Source organism: Sarcophilus harrisii, chromosome 4 (genome assembly GCF_902635505.1).
Source record: "Sarcophilus harrisii chromosome 4, mSarHar1.11, whole genome shotgun sequence".
NCBI lineage: Eukaryota > Metazoa > Chordata > Mammalia > Dasyuromorphia > Dasyuridae > Sarcophilus > Sarcophilus harrisii.
Window position 1 is genome coordinate 141,791,204 of NC_045429.1, and position 18,227 is coordinate 141,809,430.

The window sequence follows — 18,227 nt, forward strand, 5'->3', positions numbered from 1 at the left end:
GCTCATGCTACAGATAAGAAAACTGAAGCAAACAGGATTAAGTGACTTGTCAGGGTCACACAGCCAGTGTATCTAGGCCACATTTGAACTAGGGCCTCCCTGACTCCAGGCCCTGTGCCACTGTGCCCCCTCTATGTCTCTAATTGTTGTTTAGTTATTTCAGTCATGTCCTACTCTTCAGGACTGCATTTGGGGTTTTGTTAGTAAAGATAATGAAGTGGTTAATGTGAATTACCAGGACTGGAAAAGACAGTTCTTTCTGAATAGGAGCATTTATTTGTCCATTTCTTCACTAAAAGGAAGTCAAACTGAGTAATGACTAATTATAGTACAGGAAGGAGAGATGATGAAATGTACCTCTCTCTTGTGGATAAGGAGGTGGGAGACTTTGAGTATGGGATGATGTATATGTTACCTGGTGAAGTTGCTGTACTGGTTGGTTTTGCTATAGTATATTTCTTAGCTAATAAGGTATTTCAGTGGGGGTTGACTGGGTCAATCTTTCTAAAAATGGCTGACATAAAAACAAAAGGAACAAACAATATATATTTTTTAAGTGGACCAGACACAGTTCTAGAAAATTCCATAGGGGAAAAATTCTTCTATTGAAAATATCTGATTATTTTGTCAGGTCCACATAAGGTGTGAAGGTACTTGCAAAATCTTGGCAGGTAGCCACTGATTTACCACCTTCCTCCCTCCTCTCCATCCTCTTCCCTTCCTTCTTACCTGGACATCATAGAGGAACCTGAAGTGACTTCTTTGGTTTGCAGCTTCCCTCACAGCATGAGCCAAGTCCACTGACCCTCGACCACCAATGGACCAGTGTTGGCAGGGGACAGCATCAAAGGCTCCAGCCTGCTTTGCGAGTTCACAGACCAAGTCAATCTCAGCACGTGTGTCACTCCTGTTGGGGGATGGAAAAATGGACAATTTTGACTCTATTTAGGGGATGGTTTTTAAAACACTAGAAGCATGAACACCATGTTTAAATAAATGGGACTTCATATTTTTGACCATTCTCAAAAGTGGTTCAATGCATTAACCTCAGTTTTTATCAACTATATTCTGTATCAGTGGTATTCAAAAAGTATGGTCTAGAACCTTCATAATCCCTGAGACTCTTTCAGGGGGAGTCCATGAAGTCAAAACTGTTTTCATATTAATACTAATATATTTTAATTGTTAATATTCTTACTTTAACAAAAATTCTTTGGGGAATTCTCAATAATTTTTAAGAATTTAAAGTGTTGTGAGACCAAAATGTGTGAGTACTGTTGTTCTATAATTACTCTAAGTATACTTACTAGTTCTTTTTTTTTTTTTTTAAGTAAACTTAAAAGAAGAGAAAGTAAAATAGTTCTTTTTGAGATCTGCAGTTTTTTTAATTTAAAAAAAGGATGAATTGTAAAAAAATCCCAACTATACAAATAAACTATAATTAAAATATTCATCTGGCTCTCATAATTAAAAATGTGCAATATGACACATTTGCTATTTCAAGGGAAGAAACCAAACCAAACCCTAAAAGATCAGTTATTGGTGATATTCTCTTTCCCTCACCTCCTAAGTATGAGGTCCCAAAAGAACAGCAAACAGCTGTTTTCTCCCAAATAAAAACATAATTTAAAGGGAAAACTAAAAATGTAATATGGTTTAAAACATGAGGTTTGACTTACTTGAAGACATTTAGAGCAACCACAACTGGAACTCCAAAAAGTTGTGCAATCTGAATTTGCTTCTGAAGATTACAGCATCCATCAGCTACCAGTTGAAGGTTCTGTAAGAAACCATTTGGCCCAGTGTGTCATTTCTCATTAAACTTTGTGAAGCCAAGAAAACCGAGAACAGCAGGATTGCTTTGGAGGGGGTTTTATTTACAATTAATTTTTATTTTATTTTTTCCTCTTGGAATTTATAAAAACATAAAACACCTTTTTTTTTTTTTTTTTCTCAGAAGAAGGTCTTTGTGAAAAACTTCATCAACTGACTTAAATGTGTAAGGTAGACTTTTTGGGATTCACGACATCATTTCTGTTTTATTGGCTGTCACACCAGGAACAACATGCCAAATACATCTGTGGGCTGGTGGACACAAGGCACAGGTAATAGTATGAATCAAGGCCAGTTTTTCCCATCATATTTTTTGCTCCATCTTAAGGAAAAACCCAGTACTATCCGGCTAAGGGAAAGACTACTTACAAAAAAGATAGCCTAAAAACATATTATTTCTTTCAAATTCAGAAATCCAATTTGATGTCCTTAAAAAAAAAAAAGACTTCCTGTTTGTGAGTTATGTTGTACTCAAGAGAATAAAACATTGGCTATGCCAGGCTTCATTTATAAATCTGTACAGTACAACCATCCAATAATTCATTCTTCTGCCAAATCCCTACTAGCCTATTAAATAGCCAGTTTTTACTAGATCACATCTGTGAGTAATTCTCAACATGAAGCATCCTGCTACTACTGTTTCTCCTGGGCTAATCTGGTCCTATTAGGTTAAACTATGAAAATATGACTTTTCTTCTTAGACTAACACAATTTAAAGTTTGAATATAGTTCAGAGGCTATTACTGAGATGCCTAGAGAGACAATGCATTCTGGGTTGAATAAGAGATTGCCAAAACAAAGAACTCATTATAAAGTGACTTTGTCTATCAAATACATTTATAAATTTGATTGTGATTTTTTCAGGTTAGGGAGAAGGCCTTGTATAATTTCATAATATCTTGGAGACTGAGAAGTCATTGTTTCAAATCGGCCATTTATGGATTGCTTAATTCCAGCCTATTCCCCAGCTATAAGTCACCATCTTCTTTCAAAAGTTGATAAGTGAAAATGATTGAAATGATTTTTACACAGTTACTCTTACCTCTTCTGTGTATTCTTTCTTAAGAGGGACACCAGCAGTCACCTAAAATTAGGAAAGAGGACAATTAAGGAAAATTCCATCAAAATGTTTAATTCAATTTATCAACATTTTAATTCAACATAGTATCTTGTCAATTTTAAAATTCTTAAAAAACTTAAAAACAAATTTCAACAAAATAAACTTTAGAGAGGGCAAGGTGTTTCCTTTTAAAAGACTGAGTTCTTGAAATAAATGTTCTGTTAAAGCAATCCAATCCACTAGGACATAATTAACAGCAATAGAACAACATGATTTTCAGATAATTGAAGAAAGATGATGCATCAATTAAGAAGAAGATCACAAAGCCAAATGAAAGACATTTAATACTGCAATTCTTCAGTTTCTTTTTAAGGGTAAGTATCTTTAGCCATTCCACAATTTACTATATAGTAGTAAAATGAGATAATCAAAAACATTAAAATAAATAAATGCAAAAGTACAGAACAATTCTGTGGGTATCATTTAGAATCTTGCAGCTTTTAAGAAGCATATCCTCATTGATGGATGTTAAAGAAAAAATTCAGAACAAGTAAATATATGGAAATGGATTAGCAGCTTTGCATAAAAAATTTCAATTATTGTTTATTTCATGGATTTTAAAAAATTAACACCTTTTTGTTTTGCGAGGCAATTGGGGTTAAGTGACTTGCCCTGGGTCACACAACTAGAAAGTGTTAAGTGTCTGAGGCTGGATTTGAACTCGGTCCTCCTGACTCCAGGGCCAGTGTTTCATCTAGCTGCCTCCAACCCAAACTTAGGTGAAAATAGAACATGAACTTACACTTGGGCCACCTCCATGCATCTTCAATGCCCTCACTGTTGCAACCAGAACGACCACATTGGGAACCAAACCAGAAGCTCTACACTTGATATTGAAGAATTTCTCCATGCCAATATCAGCTCCAAAACCAGCTTCAGTGACTGGTGGAAATATAGTAAGATACCATTATTTTTGAAGAACACGATCACTAGAGCAGCTATTGAACATCAATCAATGGTGTTCATCCCCACTGAGTGGTAAGCTAATCTTTCTACCAGCTGGATATTAGTTTATATCATCTAGTGCTTGTTTTTCTTGGCGTCACACACAGATTTTGACTGGAAGGACCACAGGCACAATTCATTCCATCCCTCAAGATCACATAGGTTTTAAGTGAACAGGGTAGATTCGAACATGGTCTTCTGATGCTTTACTCTTTCCATTTTTACCAGATTGTTTCTCAAAGTCTTTTCTCATTTGCTAACATTAACACTTAAGAGTAGTAAAAGGGACTATCACCCAAGGACCCACAAATTTTGCAGAAGTGTGTAATCTGAAATCACTCTGTGGGAAGAACTGAGTATATTTTTGCTACAATCACACAATCCACTCAGATATGGCCGAGTCAGATGTCATCAAATATGTGAATGATAAATTTCTATTGCCTCTGTCTCCTCTGATGGCTTCAGTTTCTCACAAAATCACTGGTTTAAGTTTGCTACAAACAGTGGTACTGTGAAATTGGAAGCCATATTATATCCCTCTTCAGAGTTCCCAAAGCAAGTCACACCTTCTCTGTGTCACAAGCATGCGCTGATGCATTGTAAATTCCTCTTCTATAGCTAGTTGAATGTGCATTTATGATCTACAAGCACCTCGGGGTCAGGGATCTGGCCTCTTTCTCATGGCCTCAGCACACAGGACATCATTCACAATACAAAATTCTTCAAGCCTGAATGGGTGCTGAATATCACTCTTCCCTCAATTATTTCCTTTCATATTTTCACCTTTTTTCCCTTACCAAATGGGGAGGGGATAGATTTACAGAAGAATCAGATGCAGCATCTGATAATGGAATGAAACCCTTAAATACACATACTGACTTGCTATATTTAATTTTTGTTGAGAATCAAAACTAGGAGGGGAAAAAAAAATCAATATACAACAATGCTACGTACAATCAGCAGGGAAAGTTTAACTCCAGCTGGAGAAGGAAACAGGATGTTACATGAAAGGTGAAAGGATGATGGCTACCAAGGGCAAATGAAGAGAGTAACAACTCAAAAAGAGTAGGAGGAAGTGACAAATTCTTGTATACAGAAAACTGTTTTTGCTCAAATGTTCAATGCAATCATTTTCATACTATTTCCTCCTTTAAAATACCAGTCTTTCCAAAGAAACCGGGCAGTTCATGGAGAATTAAAAAGATCTAAAATGGAGAACATTAAATCATTACATGATATAAGAACTGTTGAATTAGCCATAACTAAGACTTATTAACTTAAAAAGAGTTACACACAATGTGTTGCTATTACCCATATGGGACCATAGTGAGAAGGATAAAAAGAAATCACTCTCATATTGAGGCACTACATATCTTAACCTTTTCAGACATGCCAGCAACTACTCAGTATATGAAAAATATAACTTAGTAAGTTTGCCTAGTGGTTTGAAACTTAATACTCACTAACGAAGTCTGTGATTTAATAAGTTTTGGAATAAATTCAGCATAGCCAAAGGCAAATATTTCTTTCAACAGTCTCTTTTTTTGAGGGGGGAGAAGGGAGGTTATAAGCTATTCAATTTGCTACAGGAATAAAAACAGGAAAGAGAGAAGTGATAGTCTTTTTAAGTAAGCACAAGGTTATTAGATACTGCTGTATGGCAAAAGTGGAATCAAATTGTAAAACCCCACAATTAGCTCAAAAGGGAAGTTTTAGTGGATTAGAACTAAGAAGGGAACTGGCTATTTGGACAACTATTGCTAGGCAAACCTGCTCTCAATAAAAGTAGCTAGCTATAGGTCAGGTTTAAATCCCTCTATGCCTTTAAAGTATGTATCAGTGGACCTGGCCATCTTCAGCAATGAGATGAACCAAATCAGTTCTAATGGAGCAATAATGAAGTGAACCAGCTATGCCCAGCAAAAGAACTCTGGGAGATGACTAAGAACATTACATTGAATTCCCAATCCCTATATTTTTGCCCACCTGCATTTTTTTATTTCCTTCACAGGCTAATTGTACGATATTTCAGAGTCCGATTCTTTTTATACAGTAAAATAATGATTTGGACATGTATACTTATTTTGTATTTAATTTATACTTTAATATACTTAACATGTATTGGTCATCCTGCCATCTAGGGGAGGGTTGGGGGGAAGGAGGGGTAAAATTGGAACAAAAGGTTGACAATTGTCAATGCTGTAAAATTACCCATGCATATAACTTGTAAATAAAAAGCTATTAAAAATTAAAAAAAAAAATAAAGTATGTATCAGGGTGGAGGAAGGGGATAGAAAAAAGGGGAGAACATGAAGTTGGTCATTATCAGACTAAAAGAACACACCAGAGAGCTATACAGCAATGTGTGCTGATATCTATGGGAAACCTGTCAAAAAGCTGGAGAATATTTCTGATTCACCAAATACTTGAAGGAACATTAAAGTGTCTATGTCACTTTAACTAAAGGCTGTGTTGTAGTGGTTGTTTTTAGGGGAGGTGTAGGTTGGAAGAAAAGAAAACCAGATGGCTGGTCTGATTTTTAAAATACTGCTTCTCATCTCACATATACCTTTTCTAAAAATTAAATTTTATTGATATTTTTTTCTATTACCTACATCTCTTAATATATTCTTCCCTTCCTATCCCTGAGGGTAATCCCTTTTAATAAAGAATTTTAAAAGAGGAGGGGAAAAAAAGTTTATCTAAACCAATGGTTCCATGGATACATGAAGGTCTTTAAGATCTCTTCAGGGGGATTCAAGAGATCAAAGATACCCAAGTTATTTTCTTATTATAATCCTCTTCCCATTTCCAACTAGATATCTGTTTGAAAGAGCAGGGTGGATAGAGTCTTGGATGTGGTGTCAGGAAGACCCAAATTTCTGATTTCAAATCTGGCTTCTCTTAGTAAACTTAAGAAACTTAAAAGCTGAGTGACTGTGGGCAAGTTATTTAATTCTATTTGTTTCAGTTTCCTCATCTGGAGAAGGAAATGGCAAACTACTTCAGTAACTTTTTAAAGAAAAACTCAAATGGGGTCACGAAGAGTTGGACATGACCGGACTTGACTAAACAACAACAACAAAATCTATTTGAAGTTGAATTTTTCCTCATCTGCTTCAAGCAAAGCAACATCTTGGAATAGACAGAAAACAGAAGCAAATATAAGAATCCAACAATCACCTATTAAGTTATAAATTAAAGATTTAGTAAAGATAATTAAAAACAATGTCATTCTTCTCAGTTATTTTTTGTTGTTGTTTTGGAAGATGGTTATTAAAAAGTTATTTGTGTTTATATGTAAAAAAATTAACAAATACTTAAAGATTTATCATTTTTCATTTCAAATACAGTAAATATCAATACAAATAAAAACTTTTCAATTTTTAATAATATGAAGGAATCTTGGGACCAAAGAGTTGAAAACCACTGATTTACACTAACAAATATGACTAGACAGTCTGACAATGCATGCAGTATTGCACACCCAGAGTTTACCTACTATTACAAAGAAGCATGGAGAAATATCTTAATTCTCATCTTTCTAAACTTGGTCATTATAATTTTGCAGTACTCAATTTTGATTTTTTTATTCCTGCTATTTTCTGTATCTTATTCATACAAAAATGGTTTTCCTGATTCTCTTTATTTCACTTTGCATCAGTTCATATAAGTCTTCTCATGGCTTCTTTATATTCATATTCCTTATTCCTAATAATAATATTTTATTATATTCATGCAAAAAAAGCAGCATAATGTAGTAAATAGTGGATGATTGGATTTGGCGTTAGGAAGCTCTAGGGGGTACTTGGTGTATTATGAGTTTTCATATACTTGTAGTATATGCTCAGCAATAAAATCTCTGGGTAAAAAGGCATGGGTTTTAAGTTACTTTCTTTGTATAATTTCAAATTGGATAAAGAATTCCATTTTCCATTAAGAAAATGAAGAAATCATCCAGTCTACCACCATCACCTTATTTATAAGTAATCTGAGATTCAGAAAAGTAAAATAGCTTGTCCAAAGTTATATAGTCAAGTAATGGAAAGAGCTGGGGATGAATTTGTTTCTAATTCAATGCTTAACTATAATATGATGCCCTAAATATCTGCCATTTTGTTAGACAGAATACTGGGACATCATGTGACTCTAAAACTATGGCAAGATTCTAGAAAGTTTTCTAAAGAATTTGATTCATAACACCAGGGTAAATTTTTATTATTTGAAAAATTACAAACTCTGGATAGATATCATCTTATCAAGTAGAATATTCTATTTTCCACCCACATTAGATCAACAAGAATTATTGCAACATGCTAGGCCTCTATCTGTGAATGGTTAAGAGATAAATTAACACATTACCTAGTTGGTTGTATAATGCGAGAGAAGGGATCTACTGACAAAAATCAAACACTAGTCTCTTTGGGATCCAAATAATTCCTTAGACAATGTCAATAAGAAGTGATAGCCAATATTTATGCTATTTCTTTTCACTAATAAAGCAGGGAATTCATGTGACTAGCATAGTTAATAAATTATCTGATTGGCTGTTCTGCTGGAAGGGGCTGAATAAATGATCTGGTAGTAGGCTGAGTTACAAACTTGTATAAACATTTTTCTGTGGATAATGATACTTTATAGAACTGTTAAAATCTGCAATCCAATTATCTAGCCAACCAATTTGGAAGTGATACATCACCTATCAGTGAAAGAACAGATCTCCCCACCCCTGTTTTAATAGAGGTTTGAGTGCTGTAATTTTGTCATCACCAGGTTTAGAAGCAATCAAATCTTTACTTTCTTTTTACACGAATAATAACTCCACAGACTATCTCACAGTCAAGGGCGTCAATGTGATTTGTACCCAAGTCTCTGGTCATTTGGATACATAATAGTAACTGTTGTACAATGGGATGACAGTCTAGTTCAATGTCACTGAGTTGATACTATTCCATTCAAAGACATAAAAGAAATCATAATGGTGTAGTGGTCAAAATAGATGGTCAGATTTCACAGCCACTTTTTAAAAGCAATAATTTCTCTCCTCATGAAAACTAATTTGTAAAACTGTAACTCAAAAGTCTAATACATTATACTGAGTTGTCCATTATCTTTGGATATGAGCTGGGATTTATGGGCTGCCATAGGGCTCACAAAAGAATTAGGACTTGCTATACTCAGAGAGAGAACTGTGAGAAATGAGTGTGGACCACAAAACATTTCCACTCTTTCTGTTATTGTTTGCTTGCATTTTTGTTTTTCTTCTCAGGTTTTTTTCCTTTCTTTTGAGATCTGATTTTTCTCATGCAGCAAGATAACTGTATAAATACGTATACATATATTGGATTTAACATATTTAACATGTATTGGACTACCTGCCATCTGGGGAGAAAGTGGGGGGAGGAAAGGAAAAAGTTGGAACAGAAGGTTTTGCAAGGATCAGTGTTGAAAAATTACCTATGCATATGGTAAATAAAAAGCTATAAAAAAAAAAGAATTAGAACTTGCAAACAGCTAGTCTTGAAATGGGATGAGATATGAAACCCTTTTGCCTAAAGCAGCTTTGGTTTGCTCAATTCTCAAAGAATTTCTCATAGACAGAGGAGGAAATAAAAGCTGTAACTTTAATTCAGTCAGCACTGTACTTTCTCCCATCAAATCAGTAATAAAAAAAAAATTTTTTTTTTGTACTGGAACAAGAAGTATATGTTGGGATACACACTTCAATATTAAAGTCATCAGCCACAATTCCTGAACAATGCTAAAGGAAATGGAAACTCAACACTTCAAGAATTGCTTCTTTACTCCCTTATGTAAACACATCTGGTCTGCTGCAGCTGTTTGCTGATAAACTTAGGAAAAATTGAGTTCAAAGTCACAGAAACACAAAAATCCTGAATCTGAAGCTCAAGGTGGGTTAGCCTTTGAGGCTTTACATTCCTTCTCCCACCTATGACTAGTAGCGGGAAGGCAGCAGCCAAAGTAAAGCAGGAAGAATCATTAATTTATCTACATTGAAAAGTCAGGGTCATTAGAAAAGCTGTCGGAAGAATGAACCAGATGTTTGGCCATTTTAAATTCTGGAGATCCTTGCCAGTTGAATTTAAACTTGGATCTATTAAGCTTCTTAGAAAACTGAAAGTGTTCCTTGTTTTTGGTATTTGTACTTGTAGCCCAGCCTGTTCAGGTTCCTGGAATGTCTAAATGCTCAAATTTTCACCACGTGTGCACATAAAACTCCCTCTACCAAAGGTATGCCTAGCTTGCTGGAGTATAAATATCAGAAAACAAACCAAAATGAGCGAAATTCAGGAAAACTGTGTTTGTATTAGTACCATGACTGCCAAAAATTACAAATTTAATGTGATAATTTGAACCTTTTTGACCACAAAGGGGACATCCCAAGAAATTGCATTAGAGAACAGAAACAAAAGAATTTGCCTATAGCCTATTTGAGGAGTTTGCTTCTGAATAATTATTTTGCTAGGTATCCTTAAGTAAGAGATCATAGAAATTTATCTTGCATATAAATGAATTCTTCAGAACCATCTCCATATAGCTTTTTAATGTAGATAATCTAAATATTTAATTCTAGTTCAATTCTCCCCAAAATAAGTTGACAGTGATTTTTTTCCCCCTAACAATCGTATAAATAGAATTTGCTTCAATCATACAAAAAGGAGCTTGAAGCTTTCTCCAGCCATCCCCATCACTCTTTGTAATGCTGGGTAGTTGCTGCTTGATAATAGTAAAAGTAGGGATAGAACAAGGAAGGAATCCAGATTGAAAAGAAATGAAAGGGGATCAGAGAACCCAGATGTTAACAGTGACAGAGAAGATGAACAGAGTAGGAGATGGGAAGTTGGAAAGAGAGAAAGAACACATCTCCAGGAGGATGGCTGAGGAGAGGAGCTCTGATGAGTGGAATGATAGGGCAAATGACTGACATGACCCTGGGAGTGAATGGGGGAGGAACTATACAGAAGTGCCACAACATAGCAGCAACGTGGTGGGTCTGGGTCAGCCTAGCTACAGAGAACTTTTTGTTTACATTATTGTAGTGACTGTGTACGTTGTTCTCCTGGTTTTGCTTATTTGATTCTTTAAGTTCAATCAAGTTCTGACTATGTTTCACTGAATTTCTCCATTTTCAGTAGCCCAGTATAATAATGTCATTATATTCATATAACATAATTTCTTTAGTTATTCCCCAATGAATGGATACACATTTTCTTTTCAGGTTATTTTGTTGTCATTAAAGTGCTGCTTTAAGTATTTTAGTATGTGTGGGACCTATTTAACTATCTTTAACTTGAGGTATGTATTCCTAGCAATGGGATCACTAGGTCAAAGGATCTATATGAAATGGTTTGTGACTTTTCTGGCATAATTCCAAATTATTTTCCAGGATAACTGGAATAATTCATACATGGACTAACAGTGTATTGTTGTGCCTTTCTTCCCAAAGAAGATAAGGGTAGGAGAACAAGCAGAGAAGCATTCAGAGAGTAAAAATGCCCTACATTAAAACCAAATAACTGTGCATAATATTAGTAAGGAAGACTTTGCATTACTAATAATTTCATTTTTAAATGCTGAAAATTTTCAGTGAATAAAATAATATATAAGCAACACTCAGCTTCATTCATAAAATTCAACTGTTACAAATTTATTCTCTAGTTTTCCAACTATCATTGATCCTACTTGTGGACAAAATTATTATTTATAATATGCTATTAATGTTCTCAGTACCCAAGCAAATTTTTGACAATGAACCAAATTTATATTCTAAAGTGTAAGGATTTTAATGTTCACATGGCATGTGACGGTAAAAGTTTAACAAGGAGAAAGGGAGAGACTGTATTACACATTTTAAAATATAATATTTATCATTAGCAATTTCTCAAGTCTAGAAAAGCAAAAAAAAAAACGTATCAAGGTCTGACTGGCACTGTTCATCTTTTTGATATAGATATTCTTATATTGAAAATAAAATTTAATAATTGGCTCTCAGAGCTGGCTTCAGCACACTCCTGAGACTTGTTCTCTTAAATGTATAATGACACAAAATCAGGATAATGGCGAGAAATGCATTAAGGACTTTTATTTTCCAGCAAAATTATAGAGACTTCTCAAACTAACTGCATAATTATTTACCAAAATTTTTATTAACCAAATTTCAACAAAGGATGAAAGGGAAAGCATAAAACTTGGCAGATGGAGGGGGAAAGGAGGAGAAGTAACATGCTATTTAAGGCAATTATGAAATTCTTTAAGGCAAAGTACTGTGGAAAAAATACTAGTCATGGAGTCAGGAGACTTCAATTAGTTAATCAACAAGCTTTATTAAGCATTTACTATATGTTATGCATTGGGAATATAAAGACAAACATGAAAGCAGTTCCATCAAAGACAGGTGATAATGTGAACTTCCACTTAAATCCTGACTTTGATACTCTGTGACCATAGGAAAGAAATTTTTTTAGAAACTGAAGCCTCAGTTTCCTTAACTGTAAAATAGCTAGATTCATTCTATACTTCGCATAGTGTGTTGCTATGAGCAAAATACATTGTAATCTAAATATGCCATATAAATGTGTGCTATGTGTATAGTGATAGAGACCTCTCTGAGTACAAATTGAAGTGTAATTTTTTTTTCCTTTCTTCACTATTTTTGGAAATATGGTTAACAGGGAAATATATTTTGTGTGACTTCACATGCATAATTGATATCATATTGCTTGCCTTCTCAGTGGATATGGGAGGGGATAGAAGGGAAGGAGAGAATTTGGAACTCAAAACTTAAAAAGAAAAGAACTTCAAAAATAAATAAATAATAAATCAAAATGTTCTCAAATAAAGAAATAAATGAACTCTGAAAAAAAAAAAGTTACTGAAGTCATCCAGTCAGAAGAGCCCTAAATCAAATAAAATGGTAGAACTTAGACAGGAATTTATGTTAGATTGAAGGGCTACTAAGACACCAGAATATGTGACCAAATAAGGCAACGTAGAACACATTTTGATGTTTCCAAGAAGATGAAAATAAGGTAGAAAAAGAGATGGTCTTTATGGTGATCCACCAAAACTTTCCAACAATAATAGGAAAAAACCCCAACAGAGACAAAAAGCTATCTTAGCTATTAAAACCCCCAAAGCAATCTGATCATTTCCATTACTTCTTGATAAATTTTTAAAACTAATCATTGGTCTAATATTATGTGGTCATTTAATGAGTATCCCAGATATTATGGTCATTACCCCTCTAAGTGCAGTGTGAACCTCCTTTGAAGGAAATCCAACATGGTCTATGAAAAGCAATGCTGCATTATGTAGAAAAGCACTGGGTAATAGTTTCAAGGGTTAGTCATCAATTGGAAAACAGCCGGACAAGACGGACATTATGATGGAATGCTACTGTGCTCTAAGAAATGATGGACTCAATGATCTTAAAAAAACATAGAAAGATTCCACAAAATAATTATGAGCAAAACAACAGAACCAAGAGAATATTGTATACAATAAAAGTAAATATTGTTTTAAGGATGACTGAGTGAGTAAGTTATTTTGACAATTTTAAGTAATAAAATTAACTATATAGGACACATAAAGACACTATTCTTCATCTAGAGAAAGAATTGATAAATAGAAGGGTATATGGAAAAATTTTACCCACACATCTATTTGTGCATAGTAATGGTCATCTGTAGTGTAAATAGGGAAGGAATGGAAAAAAATTTACGTGATAACTTTTTAAAAGAATAGTAAATTGTACACAATATATTTGCTTTTATGTATAATCATCTTTTTAATTGTTATGGAAATGCTTGTTTTATTCAGTAAGTTAAAAACAAAATAAATAAAAAGGAATCAAGAGTTAGTACACTAATTCTAAACTGTGCCACATAAAAGTTGTGTAACCTTAAATGATTCACACAATTTATATATAAACTAAGAAAGTTGTACTAAGGTTCCTTCCAGCTCTGTAACTGTGTGATCCTTCAACTGCCACACAACACAGAGCTTTGCAAGGGGAAAAAATATTTAAATATCCAGAATTACATTTCAAGAAGTCTCCTCTACAGTACAGGAAACACAGGAGTCACCTTTGGGTATCCTTTATATCCCATAGGGTCATATATGAAAGAGAACTAAAATAGATACCAATGACTTATGGTAGTTGTTCGTTTGTTTTTTTGCAAGCTTTTATTTTTGCCCAGTAATCTTCTGGAAGTGTTTTGGAGGTAGGTAAGAAAATACTCGGGTAACATATCAAGAAGTCTAAGAACTGCATATTAGAGGTCTAACCTAATTAAGCACCTTATCTCTGAAACAATGCAGACTGTATGAAGAGTCTAAGAGTGTCCAGAACGCAAGAGATGAGTCTTGTATTATGCTTGGATTAGATCACAACTAAAGGATTCTGTGCCATTATTAGTGTAACTGGGATATTATAATTAACAAGGAGAAGTAATGGGAACTAAGGAAGCTGATGATAATGGTGGACATTATGGGGATTACACCATATAAAGAATGGCTAAAAGAATTAGAGACATGATATATAAAACTCAGCATGCTATAAACTTTTTTTTTTTTTTTAACAGGGACTACTCCAGAAAACTATAATTAAAAAAAAATATATTAGATTTTGGTTGGTTTGTCCTAAAAGGCAGAACCAAGGGTAACATGTAAAGATTACAAAGAGAAGATTTTAGTTTTGTTTAAAATAAATCTTCCTAAAATATTAACTATCTAAAAGTTCAACTAGCTGGCTCTAAAATTATCAAAAAGATTATTATAGATACAAGCATTAGAGAACAGAAATACAAGACTACATTATAGTTTTCTTTTTTTTAAAAAAAAAAAGATGAAGCATGTTGAAAATTCTCGAGTGTATACTGGGATTATATCCAAAAGAGATTATAAAGAAGGGAAAGGGACCTGTATATGTGCACGAATGTTTGTGGCAGCCCTTTTTGTAGTAGCTAGAAACTGGAAACTGAATGGATGTCCATCAGTTGGAGAATGGCTGAATAAATTGTGGTATAGGAATATTATGGAATATTACTGTTCTGTAAGAAATGACCAACAGGATGATTTCAGAAAGGCCTGGAGAGACTTACACGAACTGATGCTGAGTGAAATGAGCAGGACCAGGAGATCATTATATACTTCAACAACAATACTATATGATGACCAGTTCTGATGGACCTGTCCATCCTCAGCAACGAGATCAACCAAATCATTTCCAATGGAGCAGTAATGAACTGAACCAGCTGTGCCCAGAAAAAGAACTCTGGGAGATGACTAAAAACCATTACATTGAATTCCCAATCCCTATATTTATGCCCACCTGCATTTTGATTTCCTTCACAAGCTAATTGTACAATATTTCAGAGTCTGATTCTTTTATACAGCAAAATAACGTTTTGGTCATGTATACTTATTGTGTATCTAATTTATATTTTAATGTACTTAACATCTACTGGTCATCCTGCCATCTGGGGGGGGATGGGGGGTAAGAGGTGAAAATTGGAACAAGAGGTTTGGCAATTGTTAATGCTGTAAAGTTACCCATGCATATATCCTATAAATAAAAGGCTATTAAATTTAAAAAAAAAAAAAAAGAAACATTCTACAAAAAAAAAAAAAAAAAAAAAAAAAAATTCTCGAGTGTAGTTAAAATAATTTGTTATATTTTTAAGGACACGAAGTCTTATTCAGTGACAATGATGGCCCTTTGATCAAAGAAAAGTATTTGACTAAATACAGTTGCCATTAACACTATGAGCCCTAAACAGCACTTTTATTTTAAAAGTGTTCTCTCAAGTTCCCAATGAAATAGATCAATATCATCTTCAGCTTCATATACCAAATAAGTTAACTGAAAATCTAATATTTCACTTCCCTCGTGGGAGAGTCCCTTAGGACCTTACAGAGGATCTATTTACACAATTCTGACAAACTTGGTTATCTAGTTTTGTCATGGGCAATTAAACAGAAGTAACACATTTGGGTAGGAAAACTGATAAGAGAAAGAATAATGGGAAGAAAAATGAAACCAGAAAAAAGTCAAAAAACTCACAAAATAAAGCAATTTTACATTAGCTTAAACAACAATTTTTTTTGGGGGGGGGAAGGGCTGGCAACATGTCTCTATATTATTAAACAGCATGGTAACTTTTGTTCTTAACTGCAGGACTATTCTATAGATTTATTATTAGAAGGGGCCTTGAGGGTCTAGATTCAACATTCTAAATTTTATAGCTTGGGAAACTGACGATCAGAGGTAAGTGACTGGCTCAAGATCAGATAAATGGCATTTAGTTCCAGGATTTGAACTCACAGAATTCTATTCAGAAAAGATAAATATATTTTTCATATGCTTTGTTTACGAATGAAAAGAAAGAAATGTATGTAATCTCTTTTGTATAAAGTTCCTTCCTACTTTCTCCCTCAATGAGTTTCAATGATCAATTCACCTATGCTTATACCTTTGCCTCTTGAAGTTCAGGTTTTTTAAAGACTCTGCATAAGCGCCACTGCCTACTGCAAATCATTTTTATTGATTTTACATAGGTTTTGGAGACATAATCCCCTCCCCCTCCTTCATTTTTACATTAGCTTCTTGAGGGAAGAAGCAGTATTTTCTTTTTTTTATTTTGTCTTTGTATTCTCAAGTATAGAACATGGTACTTAATAAAGACTTTTAAAATATTTTCTTGGAGTTTTAAAAAACAAATTTTGGGGGTCCCCCCCCCCGAGGCAATTTGGGTTAAGTGACTTGCCCAGGGACACACATTTAGGAAGTATTAAGTGTCTGAGGTCAGATTTGAACTCAGGTTCTCCTGACTTCAGGGCTCTAGCCACTGTACTACCTAGCTGCCCCATGATGTTTTTTTTAAATGGAGAGCCAGGGTAGTATGTGTAACATAGGATTAGCTGTAAGAAAATTTTATATCATTTTTCAGAAACATATCTTTTAGTAAAAAATTTTTTTTAGCATCAAATCTCTTTAAGCTCTAAATCTATTTGTTGTGGCTGAATTATTGGGTCTTTAGTCATATCTGACTTCTTGTGATCCCATTAGGAGTTTTCTTGGCAAAGATATTGAACTGGTTTGCCATTTCTTTTTCCAGGTCATTTTACATTTGAGGAACTAAGGCAAACAGGGTTAACTGACTTGTCCAAGATCTCCTAGCTAAGAGGTCAAATTTGAATTCAAGGAGATGTGTTCCTGATTGCAAACCTAGTACTCTTATTTTTGTACCACCTTTGCTGCCCTAAATCTATAGAATGATCCTAAAATATGGAACATTAGTTCTTGTCCTTGAGGACTCTGAGTGAAATCATCCAACTTTCCATAAAGGGCCAGATTTCAGTATTATCATGAAAGCAAATACAACTTAAGTCCTGTCCAATTGTAATCAACTGGTGTCTTCCTAGGGGGATAGCGGGCCAGGGGCTGGAAAACAGGCATTACAGCAGCTACCAAGTCCAGTATTGCTTTGTAATGCAGATGTTTTTCATTGTGCCTATAAGAGTCCTTTTTCTAGAAATTAAAATTCATGGTAAAAAACAAAAAGCAGAAATTTGTTAAAGATTATATGTTAGGGTACTGTGTGTTCATTTGCATTTCTTTCTGAAGACTGGAAGATAGTGTAGGGGGAATTAAGAAATCTAAACTTTAAGAGGAACAATGCATAGAATTTTTGCCATGGCATTAAAAGAAAAAGTAAAAACATATGGGCCCTTGAATTCTACACACATATTTAACTTATCATCCATTCTGTTGGTGCCAAAAGAAATCTTGACTAAAACATGAAGCTGTATGTAGCTCCTTATTTGGGAAAGACAGACTACTAGGAATGAGGGTAAGAGTGGAATTTCAAAGTTTTTTATAACCAGAAAAAAGTCTAAGGGATGTTAGTTACTGAGTACACACTATACACTTACAAATTTGTGGAGTGGTTTACCAGCGAATGTTATATACCATTTTGTTATAATCTATGAACATTTGGGCCTTTAAAATCAAATATCCTTTATACTAGTTGAATCACTTAACTGATACTTCGATATATTTACCTTAGTAAGAGCTTTGACTGATAATCATACAGCTTAAATCAGTTTATTTCTAGTTGAGGATTTTATATTTAGAGTAAATCTTAAGTTTTGATGACTATGATATGAGAATCTCATCTAAGGGCCAAAATTTATACTAGATTGTTTACATCGGGCCTAAGATCAACAACATAAAATTTTGGTAAGAATTTTAATTCTCTTGTTCACACTACAATGTATTTTAACATCCTATGATATCTGAACTCTT

The 18,227-nt window shown here is 34.1% G+C and overlaps 1 protein-coding gene across 1 annotated transcript in view; it reads right to left on the bottom strand.

Moving 5' to 3' along the window:
- MTHFD1L (methylenetetrahydrofolate dehydrogenase (NADP+ dependent) 1 like) overlaps positions 1 to 18,227 on the bottom strand; it is a 197,632-nt gene that overhangs the window by 74,659 nt on the left and 104,746 nt on the right. The window contains exons 21-24 of the mRNA XM_031937629.1: positions 3,696 to 3,835; positions 2,876 to 2,917; positions 1,680 to 1,780; positions 730 to 907 (exon numbers count right to left, since the gene is read on the bottom strand). Of these exons, the coding sequence (XP_031793489.1) occupies positions 730 to 907; positions 1,680 to 1,780; positions 2,876 to 2,917; positions 3,696 to 3,835 (461 nt within the window). The remainder of the gene's footprint in view (positions 1 to 729; positions 908 to 1,679; positions 1,781 to 2,875; positions 2,918 to 3,695; positions 3,836 to 18,227) is intronic.